The 19,271-nt window shown below is 34.1% G+C and overlaps 1 protein-coding gene across 15 annotated transcripts in view; it reads left to right on the top strand.

Moving 5' to 3' along the window:
- NRXN3 (neurexin 3) overlaps positions 1 to 19,271 on the top strand; it is a 2,159,162-nt gene that overhangs the window by 1,952,369 nt on the left and 187,522 nt on the right. For all 15 annotated transcript variants that reach the window (XM_056820749.1, XM_056820726.1, XM_016428731.2 and 12 more), the window contains 2 exons: positions 12,147 to 12,236; positions 18,153 to 18,460. In XM_056820749.1, coding sequence (XP_056676727.1) covers positions 12,147 to 12,236; positions 18,153 to 18,460 — 398 coding nt within the window. The remainder of the gene's footprint in view (positions 1 to 12,146; positions 12,237 to 18,152; positions 18,461 to 19,271) is intronic.

Below are 19,271 nucleotides of genomic sequence, written 5' to 3'. Positions count from 1 at the left end.
TAAAAACATCAAATACTGACAATGTATACAATACTCTTTAGAAGCCCCCATCTCTTGGCTATAAAATTGTGTTCACTGTTTTTTCCATTACTTTTTTTTTCATTTCTTTTTAAAATTTTATTTGGTCAATTTCAAACATTATTCCTTGGTTACAAAAATCATATTCTATTCCTCCCTCTTCTCCCCCCCCCCCCGCCCTTCCCATAGCCGATGCACAATTCCACTGGGTATTACATGTGTCCTTGATCAGAACCTATTTCCATACTGTTTTTTCATTACTCTTAATTTGCCTTCCTGTAGGCGACTTTTTCATTTAGATTGTTGTAATTTTTCTCATTTTTTGTCCCATTTGGTTCCACTAATTTTGCATCATTTCCTATATCTCTTTTCTCTACTTTAGTCTATTGAGACTTTGAATCATCTATGTTGCTGCTGTCAGTTCTGTCTTTCAGGTTTGTTTTCTAACATCATTCCAGATAGTTTTATTTTTGGTAACAACTAGTTTACTCTGTATTGGTAGTTCCCAAAATTTTCTTTTTACCGTAAATGTGATTTTGGAAGCAAAAAACAATTGCCATTAAAAATAGCAACAGTATAATACTGGGATAGGAATCTTGTTTGGATGAGAGAGTTTTATTCCCTCTTTTCAATCATAACACATGGAGGTGCTCTTTTCTACCTCTGATTACTTGACCTTATTTAAGTTTTGCCTCATTATCCATTGTGACCCTGGCAAGAAAGAATATGAGGATGGAAAAGAAATAAATGTTTTATCTTAAACTAATAATCTCTATAAGTTCTTGGATAGGAGAAATTTAAGAAGTAAACTATACTTTGGTTTCACACTGTCATTATTTTTTATTCCAAAATAGACCCTTCTGTCTCTATCAGGCTATCTGTAAATGGAGAAAGAGGAGTTCTGGCTAGCTCTCCAATAGAGCCTTTCATCACCTCATACTGTACTTCTCCAGTATTAACTGGTTGACAAGAAAAGGGATTAAGAGTGTTTACTTTCCCCAACCTCCACAAAAGAGTTATGTTGTTTCCCCTTCAGAAGCTCTTCTCTTGGGCCTTTTGTTTTGGGTATCAAATGCCCACTCTGTGTAGATGGAAATGAAGAACAACCATATTACCCACTTTTGGCATTGTTATTTTTTTCTTCCTGAAGGTAGATGCTCCTAACTCTCCCAGGCTAGAAGTGCAGACGCTATTCACTTTCTGATCTCGGTACTGACCGGTATGACAATTTTGAACTGCTTTGACTCGAATTTGGATTAGTTCACCCTTTTTGAGGCAGCTTTTAGTTCTTTGTTCCCAAGAGCACAACAAATTGGTGTGGTATTTGATTTAGTGCACAAATCTATCTCCGAAGCTCAGAAAACCTGAGCCCCATCAACTGACTAGCCTCAACTTCCTTCTTTGCCATCATGGGCCACCATTCCTGGCTCTTGGAAATATTTCTCCATTGGTTCATAAAATTCTAGGTTGTTTTTTAGTTTAGTTTTGTTTTTGCTGAATCAGCACAACCCTTTGCCCAAGACAGTGCCCCATCTCCCACAAAGGATATCTGCCTCACCAGTTCATTTTAGCTCTGCCTCAGACAAAGTTATTCTTTATCCCTTCTTAGCAGGCTAGCACCACAGGGTTAACATCATGGCCATCTACATTCAGGACTAGCAATTATTAGAACCCATTAAGGGGTTCTTTGATCTTCTCAATTACAGTGCATCTGTTCTACCTCCAGCTGGAAAAGCTCTAGGGTTCATAACTTCTTACATATGTCCTAGGAAGCCTGCAGATCCCAACTAAACTGATCCAAAGGATCTGTTATGAAAATTCCATAGGTTCCTGAAAGTCATAATGATTAAAATGAAAGCCATTTCTTTTATAAACTGAAAAACTTTAATTGAAAGAAAACTGGAGCTCCAGCAGCCTGAACCTGACTACCTTCTCTCAGACTTTGAATTAAAGTTCCCTCCTAGGTGCCAGATTGGCCTTTATATAGACCAATCCTGCACCAGAAAGTAGGGGGGGGCGTGGCCCATCTAGCCCAAGACTGGTCCAATTTAAGACCAATACCACTCCAGGAAATAGGGAGCGTGGTCCTTCCCCCAGCACAGGACTGGTCCATTCAAGACCAATCACATGCCAGGAAGTAGGGAGGCTCCCTGAGGCATGCTGGGGAATGCAGTTCCCCTAGTCATAATATTTTGAAACTCACAGGGCTCAAAGGTTGGAATCCAATGTCTTTTGCTTGAGGATCTCTTTACTATAGAATGAGACATTTTAGAGCATCTGTTGTTTTTGTTCACTTTGAATGCGAAATGACAATGAAATATTTTAACCCTAATTATATTTTAGCATAGTTGATTATCTTAAATTGAAATACTTGCATCTTTCAGAAATATTTTTATTCTTATTATCTACCTTTACATCTTCTTGATAGCTTTTATGATTTCTTTGTCTTTATTATTGTTTCTTCGTCTCTCAAGTTAAAGAAATCTATAAGTTTTATTATATTAGTATATTGCTTAATCATTTGAGATTAAGAATGCAGTCTATTTGTTTATTCTTTGTTCTAATTTTTTGTTGTTTTTCAATAAAACTGTAACTTTAGAGCTTTATCTAGATGGCTTTTCTTTATCTGAAGTATATCATTATCATTGTCCTTTGTTTGCTGCCAGGTTTGTTGCTACATAATAGTTCTCAAAGAATAGATCAATTTGAATGAATTTGCAAGTGATATTAACAAGGAACTATAATAATCTAAGATATAAAACAGCTATTGAATTCCCTAAGATTCATAAGGAAAACTTTGATTCTTGTACCCTATTTTATAGTAAGAAACATGTACATGAATTAGATGCATGCTCTAGACTCTTTCACCAAACAATACATGGTTGCTATAAATAATTCCAGCCGGTTGTATTTATGAAATTTCTTTAAAATGTCATACTTTCTAAATTAAATCATTAGGAGCTTAGATAGTTCTAATAACAATTGTTCCCTTATGTATGAATATATGTTTCATTTTTTTAACTATTCTTAAAGGAAAGTGGGAAGAATTTCTTTAAAAGGGAAAAATCACTTCAAAGCAATCACCTTTTGGAATATAATTTTCAGATTGTAGCAAGCTGCATAGGGTTCTAGTGAATTACTATATTTGTCAAAGACCCAACTGATTTAAACAAGGGTCTCATATTTGGAGATGGTACAAAATTCAGTCACCACTACTATCATATACAATAGAATTAGGATTCAAAATTATTTTGGAATGGGGCACTTAATATAAATGTTGGCATTTATTAGGGATATATGTAATATACAACTCTAGTTCAAAAAGTCATTTATAAGAATATTTTTGTTATATATATCTTGATAAATGAAAATATGTAAAGGTTTTTGTTCCCTATATACATATAAACTGCAGCTGCACATCCATCTATATCTTTATTTTAATCAGTCTCCACATATATATACTGGGATGCAAAGGGATAGAAGCAAACCTGACACTGACATTACCTTTGTTCAGTAATGATAAGAGAGAATCCTAATCCATTTAAATCATCCATCTTCAGAAATACTGATCTTCTAACTGAAAATTGGGTAAAAAGGATTATACCATGAAGATCAGTGTGTATGAATGAAATAATATGAATGAAAGCAATTTGAAGACAGCAACACACTATACAAATATATTTTACTTTGTTGAGATAATTAACTCTGTAAATGTGAACACAATTTATACTGTATTAAATGAATTATATTTGTCCAGACAAAGAGAGGCAATCTTTCCAGTTATAGTTGATATCAGTTAGCCTATAAAAAGGATTTTGTGGTCAATTATTAGTGTGTGATTGCATGAGATAATTGTTCTTCCCTCTCCAATCCTAATATTCTATTTTTTCTCTTTACATTTTAGTATATGTATTGCTATGACAACAGATATCAGTAATACTGAATATAACTATATTCAATTTTCTCTTTGAAAGAAATCTTTCCTGAAAGCCCCTTGACTTCTTAGTTGTGTCATTATACATAAACACATATAGAGACTGGAGTGCTTGTTATTTTTTGTTATTGTTGTTTGTTTTTCAGCCATCCAATCTTTACTTAATCTCATTTTCTAGGCTGAGTTAGTTCCATTTTGATGTTTATCTGTTTGGAAATCAAAGTCAGACACTGAAGGAATAAAAGGGAAATAAAAACTGAATAAAAACAAAAAAATGTATACATGATGAGAGAGAGACAGAGAGACTGAGACAGAGAGAGAACCAAAATACTAGTATACCTTTGTAACAGTGAGGAAATAATTGGAAAAAATAAATAAACAAAAAATTTATAGGAGGAATCTTAGAGATTAAGTGCTAGGTAGTTGAGGACAAAATTTAATTTTTAAGTTGAAAAGGAATTTTTAAAATATCAAATACTAGTAAGTCATTTTTATAGGAAAAAATCTTAAGTTATACTTTTCTTTTTCCTTTAAAAAGCAGTTTAATCTTCCCAAACAGTTTTGAGGCACTTAACACAAAATAAATAATTAGGTACACTGAAAAGAAAGTGGAACAGAGACAGAAAGTAAGATTATCTTGTCTAGTTTCAGTCCAAATTTCAGTGTAATTTCAGAAGGACAAAAAAATTGTGGAATAAAGAGGAATTTTAATAATATCTCTGTGTATCTTATATGAGTATTTCCAAAATTGAATTGCATAATCGGAAGTCAGTGTTAGGTTTGTCATCTTGGAAAAGTTCCTTTAAGGTTTGCTTCAATATATTCTGGAAATTATAATAGTAGAAAAAAGTTGAGATGGAAGTAGTCACATAGGCATGACTTGTGGCTTAAGTATTTTGTTTCCAGAGTTTATAGGGTGTCATTGAAGAAAGGCTATAGTAGAAATAAATTTCAGATAGGGTTGAGGGGAGGAAGAAGGGATGATGGCACTGATCACAAAGAGAGAAAAAAAAACAAATTAGCCACTATGATTTTTTAAATTGAACCAATAATATTAAATATAACAATTCTCCAGAAAAAATAGTACTTCAATTCAGGGTTTTGAATCTGTCAAATAGCTTGTTATCTAAATGTCATTCACATAATCTGAATTTTTAGACAAATATTTAAGCTTTTGAATATCATCAGGTGCTATATAATATTCGTAGTCTGAATTTAAGCTTTGAGCTTGGATAGAGTAATCATTTAAGCTTTTTATGTTTTAGTTATCTCAGTAATAAAATATGGATAGTAAAATGCAAACCTTTTAAAGGTAAAGGGCCTTGCTAATGGGGCCAAGGTTATATGTTTGATCCTTACATGATCCAAATAGCTTCTTCTATCGATAGATTTCATCACCAATTTTAAGCAACTGGTTTGTAGACCATTGACATTAGGAATCACGAATGTTTGACTAATGGGTGTCAGAAAATCATCATTGCTGAAAATAATATAACACTTTCTCTACTCATAATGCACCAATATTAACATCTTTGCAATGGATATGAGATTTATTTATCCATTAAATAGTAACAGCAACAACAACTAATATTTATTTTGAAGCTCCGTAGTGTATTTTTAAGTAATTCACTCTAGGGATGAGCATTACCTTTGTAAGCAAGTTGTCTTCTGGGATATATGATACCTAGAACATAACTAGGAATTCTTTCACCTAGGACAATAACATTTGGGAAGGGGATGGCAATGAAAAGATCAGTAAAAATATGAATGCAGCCATCTGGAAAAGGGAGTAACTTGTATCCCATGTTGTTTGGACCTCGCTCCCTGTGGGTTGGGATGCTTGTGAACAGACTAATTAAATGAAGTTATGTGACAAAGATTGGCTGAGTACTACAAGTCTTAGGATGATTCTCTGTGGATCACCATGGAGAAGAAAGAAGACATCAGAGCTTTGGGGCAAGTTATGGCTCTTGGTGATTCCACTTAGTAGAACAGAAAGTGTCATTCATTTAATTCTTATGTTTCAGAAATATTAATTCTTATCTCACAATTATTTTTCCAAGGAATTTACTTTTCTCATCTTGACATCATCATTAGTTTGATTTCTGCCATATTAAATTTTATGATTTGTTTTCCTTCTTCAAATGTGTACTAAGGATTAATGAGATTATGCTTATATAGAACTTCAAACACTTGATTTTTAAAAATGTTTTCCAATTATACATGAAGGTGATTCTTTACATTAGTTTTATAAGATTTTGAGTTCCAAATTATTTCTCCTTCCTGTATCTCTGCCATCATTGATAAGCCAAGTAATTCAAAATTTCTTACACATGTTCAGTCACACAAAACATATTTCTTATTAATCATATTGTGAAATAAAACACAGATTCCTCTCCAAACTAAGAAAAAGTGTTTTTTTTTTAAGTATGCTTTGCTCTACTTTCAGACTCCTTCAGTCCTTTCTTTACAGGTAGATAATAGTTTCTATAAATCCTTTAGAATTATTTTATATCTTTGTTTAACTGAGACTAGCTAAGTCATCCAGAATTGATCATCTTATGATATTTTTGTTACTGTAAGCAATATTCTTCTAGTTGTGCTCATTTCACTTTGTATCAGTCCATTTAAGTCTTTCCAATTTTCTTAAACCTGTTTATCATTTCTTATAATATTATAGTATCCCATCATAATCTATATCACAATATGTTCAACCATTCCCCAATTGTTGGTCATATCCTCAATTTCCAATTTTTTGCTACTACAAAAAAAATGCTTTAATAACTATCTTTGTAAGTACAGGCCCTTTTCCTTTTAAAAAAGATATCTTGGGATTCATACCAAATTGTAGTATTCCTAGATCAAAAGATATCTACAGTTTATTGCACTTTGGACATAGTTCCAAATTGCTTTCCAGTATGTTGAATTAGTTCACAACTCCTCCAATAGTGAGTACCTGATTTTTAAGGAGTGTGTGTGTATGTGTGTGTATGTGGGCCAGACAGCATGACATGGTCGATAGAGAGCTGATCAGAGTCAGGAGGACCTGGGTTTAGTTCCATCCCTGACACACATTCCGTGTGCATGGAAAAGTCACTGTCTCAAGTGCCATAGGCAACTCATTAAGATTACCAGTTGTAAAGAAGGTTTCATCACAGGTCCAGTCACATCTTTGTGATTCAGGAAATTCAGAACTATTGTCATAACATAGAGAAAGCATTTCTTAGCTGAGATTCAGGCATCATTACTGAGGTTCAGAGCATGTTGAGTCATTCAAAGGTAGGGAACAGTACAGCATCTCTTTCTGAAATGTGTTGGTTCTGAGAAGTAAAATTGAAGGGAATCAGCACAAAAAAAAAGTCTTCAGAATTTCCCTAGGTATCACTTGTAGTTTTTTCATACTTTTGAGTTATACCACATAAATGAAGAAATTATATGAACTAATAGAAACTTCTCCAATCAAACCTAATATTTCCACCCTCTTGGCTATGGTTCTAGAGTGTGGTGTTCCTCAGTAAATGTTCCTCACGTACAGGGTCTCATTTTAAAGTGTCAATAAAACTAAAAATATATCTTTTCTTTATTCTTTCAATCAAAAATAGAAAAATACCTTTGGCATTAATTTCATAGTAGATGAATATATTATCGCATTCTTATTAGCATTTTCATAGGTTTGACAGTATATTAGATTGTATTAATATCCTACCTGCAGGAAAATGTTTTCATCTAGCCTGGTGCAAATTGCCAAAACCTTTCAGCCACTCTTCCTTACCCTAGAAGCAGTACATCATCATTACTAGTGTCTGAGCCAAGAAATAACATTTGTCAGTGCCTGAATTGTTCTTTTACTTTTGGAGGGTTCAGAACTCATTTTGCTTTGGAAATGGATTTACTTGAGTGGAGTTTTAGAAATAGAGAAGAACAAAAATAGGGCAAAATGTTTTAGGGAAATGCAGAGTGTGGAGCTTTTTTAGGTTAGGACGCAATTGATTCAAAGATGTCTTTGTAACAAAATATATGGACAAAATAGTAGCTAGATATAGGACTTGGAAGTGAATTTTCACCATGCTACTGGGCTGCAGATGACCCTATATGGTCAAAATGAGGTATTTTTCTCTTTTGTAAGATTGACTTGAAACCATAGAATCCAATAAGAACCTTCTTGACCAGGAGGAAAATGTTGAACGTCAGGGAAAAGAAATGAATTTCTAATGAACATGATATATGCTTAGATCATCTGGAAGGAATCCACTGTCTATCACTTGATATTCATTCCTTTGTGACATGCAACCTGACCCAAATCTTTAAGGGAAATGAAAGTTAAGTATTGTGGAAATAGACAAGGGCCACCTTCTCTTCCCTCTCACTTCCTTCTCCCTTTACTATTTTTCCCTTCCTTTATAACTTTAGCCAAAAGTTGAATGCAGAAAAACATATGGACATTTGGCATTATGAGTAAAAGCATGTGTATGAGCCAGTTATGACATGATGGTCTCAATTCAATTTATTGGTTCTTGAGAATTCAAAATTTAATTACCAGAATATAAAATTTTATGGTATGTAAGTCTCCAGGAGCTAAGTTATTATGTAGCAGAAGCCAGTATTTCAAAAGTTATTTTTGTTCAGTCCTGGCTAAAGAAGTCTGTGCCATTTTTTAAAGGTAATATAAAATGTTGCCACTCATCTTAATCTTTTCCAAGGTTTTAGGTACCTTTGACTATTCTCCTACCTAATTGCCAAAGAATATGGAGATCTGTTGGGTCCTAGAAGAATTTGGCCTATACTTCCTAGACCTCCCAGTGTATTGGCCACAAAGTTGTTCCCTTTTTATGTCTGATCAGTAATACATAACTTTTTCTTTTTAATGATATGGTATTATTATTCCTTATTGAAAATAGTGTCCCTTTCTGTATCAAGAATAAATGCAATTTTTGGTTTAAAATTTCATGCTGATTGCTTTAGAAAATATGTAACTAAATGTCATTATGAATTTAACAGATATATTTTTATATTTGATAAGGTTTACTCAGCTTTGCAAGTATTTCATGTGTGTATATGTATATGTGTATATTAATAGGAATATTTGCTTTTCAATAAACCTAACAAATGAAGCTCAGGGCAAATGAACTCATTCTCATGCACATGTTTCTAATCCAGTGCTTCCTAATGGTTAAAATAAATTAAAATAAAAACCAACAAGAACATGAAAAGACACTAAGAATGATGTTAATGTTGTGATATAAACCAGCTTGGATTTTCTAATGACCTTCAATCTTTTCTAATTTTTAACAGAATGAAAAATCAAAATTATTAATATCAAAGAATGATATTCACAGTGGTGGGAATAACCCTTAAACTTCTATTCTAAATATTTTTTAAAAGTTGAGGTGGGGAAGAACAACTCTTTTGTGATTCTGGGAAAGGTCCAAGGTTGTTTCTTAGCTATGCTGTCCTCTTTATGTAAATCCTATATTCAAGGCAGTTGACCCCCTTTTTTTTTTCACCTCTTCCAATTCCAGGAATAGTCTTATTAGACCACTTAAATAATCTCAAAGGGCGTGAGGTACAGGAGAAAGGAGATGGAAATTAGAAGATTTTGGAGGGAACATGCCAATGCCAATGCCAAATCATTTTAAAGTTTAGTTTTCCCTGATTTCATTAGAATCGCCTATCCAACAAGCTTACTGAGAATGTTCAGATTTAGATTTTCTGATCAATTCCCAGATGACTTCTCTAGGGAGAAGAATGAAGCTTATTAAGATATGTAAATGCAGTGGCAAAGAGTTTTAAATGTAGGAAATGAGTTGTCTCCTTTGCAATTCAGAGAGCCCCTTGGTAGTACCACTTAACCATGTGCATATGTGTATGGGAAGGAATTCAGAGCTCCAGGGTCTCTTACATTCCTTCAATTGCCAGTAGAAGGGAAGTCTTGAAATTAGGTCCTACCAAAATGCACCAGATTATTAATCTTTCAAACTTTTGAACATTTTGTCTGGCATTATTCTTGGTTAGTTGACCTGGAAATACATTTAATCTATCAGAATAGTAACATTATTATAGGAAGGATCATTAATATAGGATCCAACACAATAGATATTCTCTTAGAAAAGTTAGGTTTTCTTGATCCAAATCTCAGTGACTTGTCAGTTGCTTTTCATATTTTCTGGGAGAAATTATGCTTTAAAGAAAACTTAAAGAATATATATATATATATATATATATATATATATATATATTTTTTTTTTTTTTTTTTTGCAGTGTGTGCCTTCTGGCTCTCTCCCTCTGTGGACGCTATCATACTACTTAGAGTTATAGTGTTTTATGGGCTTGGCCAACTCAAGATGGTATTGTACACCATAGCCTGGAGAAAAAAGAATCATATCTCATATTTGAAATTTATCTCTTTCATGGTGAATACCTCCCCTTGACCATGAAAGACATACTAGTAATAAGTACTTTGTCCTTTATTTTAGTATTATGAAGATAATTGAATAAGGAGTAAAATAAGGAGTTGGTTCAAAGAAGGGATGAAGAGAAAAGTGGCAAGCTTCTCCCTCAAAAAATAAAAACATTAGTGAATAAGACTTAAGACTTATTGTTATCATCTCAACATAGAAGAATCCACATATATCAATGTGCTTGAAGAAGGGATAGACTACTTGCTCCTTTACTAGAGACTTACCCACAATCTTGCTGCCTTTATTTCTCAATAGCATTTGGCCAGCTATTTTCAGATGGGACTCTCATTTTTTAAAAATGCAGATACACTGCAGATAATGAGTTCTAATAGGCATTTAATGAAGTGATCAGTTGACTCATTATACAGTATATTTTCAAGAATGATGCTTCAGTGCTTTAGTAATTTGATGCTCATTTTTTAGGGATGTACCTTTTATTTTTAAACCCTTATCTTTCACCATAGAATCAATACTATGTATTGGTTCCAAGGCAGAAGAGTGGCAAAGGCTAAGCAATGGGGGTTAAGTGACTTGCCCAGGTTCATACAGCTAGCAAGTGTCTGAGACCATATTTGAAACTTTGACTTCCCATCTCTAGGCCTGGCTCTCAATACACTGGGCTACCCACCTGCCTCCAGGGCTGTACCTTCTAATTCTATACTCTTGGCCTATTTTAATTAGAGGAAACTATCCAGGGGTGGTAACAACATAACTGGGAACAGAGGAAAAAGATACCCCCAAAAGTATTCTGTTTCAACCTCATACTTAATTAGATTTTTCATGCTTGGAAAAAGTATTCCTAGCAGACCCTATGAATTAATTTTTTTTCATGAAGGATTTCCTATAAGTAGAGTAGACAACCCTTCTTTCCTGAGTGATCATATGGAATTAATTCTTGTTAATGAGATCAAAATTTGTTTGACCAGTGAATATGAAATGAACTGAGAATCTATTTCAGTGTTTTTCATCCTGGATAGTTACTTTAGATCCTTAATCCTCTTTTACATATCGAGCACATTGATGGCCCTTTGAACATAGACATATCAATTTTAGGGCATTATCAACACTTAGAACTAGGGATGGAACTCTCCCTTAAACCCCTAGCTTAAAACTCATAGAACTATTTCTCTTTTTTGAGTCATCAGACTCAAAATTCTCTTCTAACCCATACTTGGCAAGATGATTTTCAAATATTGAATTACCACCAACAGAGTTCAGGATCTCCTAAATATTTCCTTATTCTTTAGGAGATATACTGGGGAGAAAGATCACACAATTCACTTATGTGACTGTAGTAGGTCTCTGCCTAACTTCAGATGTATCAACTGATTTAACAGTATGCCCAAGAACAAATTTGCTTGTTTCCAGAATGCTCCAGGCTATTTATCTTTCAGACTTGATGAGGGAAAGTCCATTCACAGGCTAAGAGAAGAAAAGTCCTGGTGGAATGGGTACATGTGTAAATGAATGGGCTTGCTGTTCATTTTCTTTCTGGGGTTTATTCCCCCAGTGACTGAGGACTGCCTAGTAAAAAACAACCTACCCCAAGTTTCCCTTTCCAGAAGTTTTTACAATGTCAATCATAGGGCAGAGTGGCTTCATCCTCACCTCTTATTAAAGATAAATTGATATCTATCGTTTAAAACTTCATAAACAAAAACCCAAAACCTAGGATGTTTTTGAATGATTTATTGACTTTTCAGATTGTTCTTTAAGCTGTTTTTTAAACTTTAAAGGCAACACTGATAATGAACGCTTCCAAATGGTAAAACAGAAAATCCCCTTCAAATATAACCGGCCTGTAGAAGAGTGGCTGCAGGAAAAAGGTAACCGTCATTAAAACTTTCATTTTAAAATCATTTGATTCTAAACCCTCATTTTTAAAGCCTGCAAATAAATGTTCCTTAAATGATAATCGCCTGCTGCATAAATGACTGTTTTAATTTTCATTATAATTTGTGTCAGCTTCCACCTGCCATATGTTGATAAATCATGCTATAATACATTGCCATTAAAATACAGTTAAAGGGACTAACGTCTAAGCTCACTATCAGTGTAACAAGCACAAACAGGAAATTCCAGAAACTTTAAAAAAAGAAATGTATTATGGCAATTTAACCACTGCATGATGTTCTTTTTAATTTATTTTAAATGATCTCTTACCACAGTGTTCTAAAAGTTTCAAAACTACTTGTTAAACTTCTATCTCATAAGGCTGTTTTTGGCTTTCCTTTCTTTGAAGTATGGCTTAAAATGTTATGACTTGAATTTGTTTATAAAATGGTTGTAACTTAATTAAACTGATTAAAACAAATGTTATAAGGATGTTTTTTAAACATTTGTTTTTAAACAATAACAAGGATGAGAGAGCTTGGAGTTTGGTGAATGTTAACTTTGAGTACCAAAAGTTCAAGTATGTCTACAGGTTAATTGGGTCCTAGTTGCTGACCTTGAAAAAGAAAAGATGGTGCTTTCCATTATGTGGTATGGCGTATACATTCAGATCTCTTAAAATCAATCAAAATATAATTTGTTTAAAGAAGAGTTGAAAAGTACCAAGGCTAATGGAAAGGCAAAGCTGAATCCTCTGAATTATTTTGGGGGAGTGAGACAAAAGAAGGCAGAAGTTGAACCCAATGATAGCATATACTGTATTTCTTGGAAGACCTGCTAAAAGGTAAACTATAGCCTTTCAAGGAAGAAAATTTTCCATTTGTTATGTCTGGGGTAAATATATGAAAATCATACTTTTCGACCACAAGACATCTCTTTAAAATGTTGAGAGATTCATATAACAAACAAGCATTTGCTAATTACATACATATATGTATATATAGTGTGTGTGCACAGACACATACAAATATATTTATAACCAAATTAGTATTCTAAAGCTCTAACTTTGAGTGGAACTTAATAGGATCAACTACTGCTGAAAATCCTTACTGAGTCTTAGCCTTTTGCCCTGTTTTTAATCCGTGTGGTGTAATTAAAAAGCAATAAGGAACTCTTTAAAAAGTGAATAACTGTGTTTTGTAAATACAAGTTCATAAAGTCCCTTTAACAATAAAGACAATGATTGCCTCACCGTTTTTAAAAGAATAAAAAATTAGATGCATGTCTGAGTCTCATGTGCCTGAGAAAACTTTTTGTTCTTTGCTATTTTATTTTGGTAATCTTTTGTTTCACCCCATTGCCTCTTGGAATCTGAGTTTAACAGCATGCCAGGCATTTTCATTTCTGTAAACCATTATGAAGTCATGACTTGGCCTAAAGTTCTTCTGATGGTAGCATTTTGTCAGTAGACCAACAAGGAAAACTGCTGGAGGGTTAAAATGCAAAGAGAATAACAGGGGTGGTATTATGATCATGTTATTGAATCTGTATGGATTAATAAATGCATAAGTAATTTAAGAAATAGATGCAAGCTACAGTTCTCTTGTGTAATGAATATTATGCAATATGGAATGCATTTCTGACTTTCTGAAAAAAATAGATAGGTGGTTAATTTGTATCCATTTTCTTCATTCCTAACCTGTGCTCTCCCCTTCCCCATCCACTTCAGGAACTGTTTTAGAAACATATCAGAAAACCTTGAAAAGACAGTAAGAAGAAGGGGTCAAAGATAGAGTAGTGATCAGATAAAAGCTATTTAGCATGGATCTTAGTAGCAAGTACTGTCATGGGGAAATGGTTTGGGTCAAAGGATTCCACGGTTCATTCTCTGACTCTGGTCTTCTATTGACTGACTTTCTAACCTTAGACAATCCACTTAACCTCTTTATAGCTCAGATTTGCCATCTGAGAGGAGGAGAAATAATACTACTTATTCCCCAAGGGTGTTCTGAGGTTTAATTAATTAGTCTATGTTCAACACTTATGTAGCAGGGCAAGGACTTAATTTAACATGGAAACTTGATGTCCAATGAGGTGAGAATAATTTTTAAATCCACAAGTGTGTAGGGTAGGAGGGGGCAGGGGGTTCCACTTAAAACAAAGCAATCTCTTTTTCTTATAAATCTTGAATTGATGGTATAACAAAAAATACTGTGGGGATATTGATAGAATTGAGAAATTGAGATTCTATTTTTTCTTAGTATTTTAAATTACAAGAGCTAGAAGAGTCCTTCTTTCTAACTAAAAAAAAATATGATTCAGCAAAGTTATAGAAAAAATAGGCCAGGGATTTAGTATTATCTTCTTAGATTTCTATTAATGGATTATTTTTTAACTAAACATTCACATGTAGATATGGTTGGCAAAGAACTGTTGTTGAGTTTAAGGAATAAGGTTAAAATATTTAACTTTATATTTAGCTCTGTTAGCTCTAGAGACTACGGCAACAGAAGAAACAGACAGGCCTTATCTATTCAGTCCATTAAATGGGTTTGAAGAATAGATTGGTAAATAGAACTTGGGGAGTCATGACCAAAAATCTCCTCTACTCATGAATATAGTGGAATATAAGAAAAGAGAACCTCAATTATGAATATAATCACACTCAGGACCAAATACTTGGAATAGAATTTTGGAAGTGTATCAAGAGGGATAGGGTTCAAAGGTAGGATAGGCCTCATATAAGGTGGGAAATAAATAGAAATTATCCCATGAAATGATGGGGGTGGTGATGAGGTTAACCCTTGGATATATCCTTTGGGCACAAAGGAACTGTTCTGAGATCAGGGTAGGAGAGTAGGATATAAGAACATTAGGAGTAGAATACTGGAAAAATCACATGGCCCTGGATATTTGTTTTCACTCCCTCCATATTAAAGTCATATCCAAATTCCAATTTCTCAGAACTCTGTTAGCATAGATGTTGACATGTTCACTTCTAGGTACTAGCTGGAAACCAGAACTTTGAAGAGGAAATGACTAGTATCAGCTTGTGTGGGTCAGAATCAATTATAATTCAATACCATGAACATTTATTAAGTGCTTACTATATGCCAGAATAGTGCTAAATGGAATTTTTTTCATTTGCACAATCTAAGAGAATTAAAAACGAGAAATAGAAAAATAAGATGAGACACAGTGACACAATTGTTCAATGATAGCCAGAATGATACCTAAATAATATTATAATACTCACCAATTATAAACATTAACTACATACATTATCAGTTTCTAAATTTGTATAGAGTAGAGAAATAGGAAAATCCATTTCAAGAGATTAAGAGGCTTGTAAGAGAAAGTTCTTGGTATCCTAAAACTCTTAGACTATCATCTAGTATCAGAATCTTCCTTTTCTGCAGGGGCTTAAGTTTGAAGGAATAAACATTCATTCCTTCTGTCCCTCTACCTTACCCCCCTTCTGTATTATAGGTATTTCCCTTGTTTTTCTTGCCAACACACCTTTGTTAACAACCAGCCCTCAATATGAACCGATTGTGCCCATACACCATTAGATTTTAGACCGTGCCATCCAAGAAGACTCTGTCAAATTTAGGTTTTGCTAGACTGGGACTAGCTGGTTAGAGCTTGATATATAGGGTAAGCAAAATTAATTATTAGATTAGTAAACTTAGGATTTCATATAGAAGTTTCCACTAAATATAAATAAACAATAAGCAATCCAAGTTCCAATCTATTAGCTAGAGCTGTTATACACCAAGACTGTGATGCACTTGAGAAGAATTAATACTTTTAGGAGGGAAAGGAGGAAGTCCTAGAAGACAGAAATAGACTGATATACACAGCTCATTAAATAATCCTCCACAACCTATTAGATTTGTCTTGACAACACCCTTGAACTATGACCAGCTCTGTTATTGCTAAGGTCAAAAGATTTCTTTGCCATTAACCAAAGATTCATATAGAGAAGGAAATTATTTTTCCTGTAACTCCATGCTCCAACCAGCATAACCTACTGCAGTCTCTCAAATCTCAAGAGAGCTGGTACTTATATACTGACCTTGGTTGACAATGCCTTAATGATCTCATAGATAAGGAAATCTGACAGGTATTTCCTGGATTCTTTCAGAAAAGATATTTGCTATTTTATGCAATTTTCCCATTTCTCCAGTTCTATTGGTACCCCTAAAACTTGTAAGGAGTTCAAACTTCAAACTAACTTCTCCCACCATTAAACACTCCTCAAAGCTAAGTACAGCAATGTCAGGGTAGACCTGTCTGCTGCCAATAACATAACAAGCTTTCCATTGTTAAGGTGGAGAGTAATAGAAAATTGATTCTAGGTATTAGAGCTGAAAAACAGTCAGTTGGATTAGTGCATGAAATGGATAAATGAACCATTGTCTGATGACTTACTGATGTGAACAGAAAATTGGAATTGAGGATGCTTGACCCCATTCTCGAGTTTGCTTTTCTTATCACATTTGGAAAAGCAAAAGGAAGCCAATCTAGTGCAATAACAACAAAAAAATAACTTAACTATACTGTCATCCCAATATAGTATATCAAACTTTGAGAGAGGAGGCAGGATGATGTCATCCAGAAAGCCAGCTTCAGAGAACAAAAGACCTGGTTTCAAAATTTGCCACTGGCAGCTACTTGCTAGGTGTCCCTAGGCTAGCCACTGAAAATGTGTACTTCAGTGTTCTAAGAATGATAAGTTTCAGGGAATTTGCCATTTTGCAGTGGTAGAAGATGTTTCTTACTGAGGAACTCCCTGTTCTGATGAAATCATAGTTCTGGTTTAGAAAAAAAAATACTTTGAGTACTGTTTGAAGACACGATTACAGGGAAGATCTGGCACATGACAGAAGATACTCATTAGCATTTGTAGGTGAGGTTGGAAGGTTTGAGATGACTCAGATGATTATGAGGTGACTATTCTCAACCCAACCCTGTTGGGCCTTCATCCTGGGAAGCATATTTCCAGGGAGAAACAAACACTAAAATTAATAATGAGAAAATCCCCAGTACCCTTTACCTCTCTCCTATTCCATTTTTTGGATATTTTCATTCATTGCTTTAATTGATATCATCTGTTTTTAAGGACAGAGACAGAATTGAGCTCTAAGCTCATTTTACCATCCCTGTTTTCCTTGAACACAACTCATGTCTTCTTCTCATCTTTTAGGTCATAATAAAGCAGATTGTCCACAATTTTCCAATAGAAATGGCATAATATAATAATTGTTGGTCAGTGAATATGGAGAATCATAAACCAAAGAGAATGCAAAGAAATAACATATTTACTGATCACATAGCTCTATAGTAAATTTACATGAATTTGAATCTCTTCATTGAAATACACTCAGATTCTGAAGTTTTTTTTTCAAATGAGCTGTAGATTTAACCATCTCTTCTATATGCTCTCTAACTTCTTTGAATGCTCATTAGTCATATATAGCTATAGTTCTATAAAATATTTTATGCAATAGAAATTTCTCATCCTCTGATTTTCACCTGATTTTGGAATTTCTTATGACAACCATGATTGTTTGAATTTCTGAAGAATGCATGCCTGCCTACGGGCCAGAAACCAAGATTTCTCCTTTCTTATAGAGATATGGTAGGAAATATTTTTTTATTGTTCCAATGGAGTCTGATTCTTAGCTAGTCAGCAGAAGAGATGATGACAGCATGATGTACCTTGGAAGTGACTTTCAGGAGAATAGTTTGCAGCATTAAATTTCTGTGATCCAATTTTCTCCCTTTCCCTCCTCCCATTTCTTTCAGGAAGCCTCTTTTTGATGTTCAGTCCATTTTGACCAGGTAAGGTAAAGAGGAAATAAATATATGGAAATAATCCTGTTTCCTCCACCCAACCCCACTAGGCCGGCAGCTAACCATCTTCAACACTCAGGCGCAAATAGCCATTGGAGGAAAAGACAAAGGACGTCTCTTCCAAGGTCAGCTCTCTGGGCTCTATTATGATGGCTTGAAAGTTCTGAACATGGCAGCTGAGAACAACCCTAATATTAAAATCAATGGTAGCGTCAGGCTCGTGGGAGAAGTACCATCTCTTTTGGGGACAACACCTACAACTTCTATGCCACCGGAAATGTCTACAACTGTCATGGAAACCACCACTACAATGGCAACCACCACTACCCGAAAGAATCGTTCCACAGCCAGCATTCAGGTAAGTCTTATTCATTTTGCCACATTGTATCAGTCCCTTGTTGTTGTGTCTTAGAGCAGATGAGTATTTTGATCTGTAGAGTGACGACTCTGAAATATAGTGTTTGTGGGAATTTTGCCTCTAAGATATACCTATTAATAAGCCCTAGTGGCAGAAAAAGAGAAAACCATAATGAAAAAAAGTTATAAAAGTCTTTTGACATATGCAAATTAGTATTACTATTATATTCTTCATTATAACAGAAGTACTATTATCCAAATGATCAATGGACAATGTTTTCAGAATGAAATTCTTATTTATTGTTATTGCCTGATTTTTGCAAATCACAAAAATGGAAAAGAGGACAAGAGAAATCTGTTATTACCTGAAATGTAAATCTTGATTCGGTCCAGTTCATAATCTCAACATAACTGTAAGAAATGTGAATTTCTCACCAATAGGGTAATGGGCACTATTAAATTAAGGGCAATTTGTTCTACAGGCAGAACTAATTCTTGTGGAATTCAATTTTTACTGTTATTATTCACTTGGGATTAATCACTTCTCCCTCTGCTGCATACTGGGTTTCCTTTGCCTTGACAATAACCCAGGTTACCCATGAACAGGAAATTTGAAAAGCTTGGGTTTAACTATGCTAAGTGTTCTTAGCATGGTCATTGCACTTTCTTTTAGTTATTTGAAATATGCCCAAAGTAGAACTTAAAGCAGGTATGGTTCCTTTAGCATTTAATAAATCTGGTCAGTTGTGGGGGTAGGAGGTTAATTGATTTATTAACCTCAAATATTTTGGTATAAAATAAAATGTTTCAAC

Source organism: Monodelphis domestica, chromosome 1, assembly GCF_027887165.1.
Source record: "Monodelphis domestica isolate mMonDom1 chromosome 1, mMonDom1.pri, whole genome shotgun sequence".
NCBI lineage: Eukaryota > Metazoa > Chordata > Mammalia > Didelphimorphia > Didelphidae > Monodelphis > Monodelphis domestica.
This window is presented reverse-complemented; position numbering and strand designations above follow the sequence as displayed.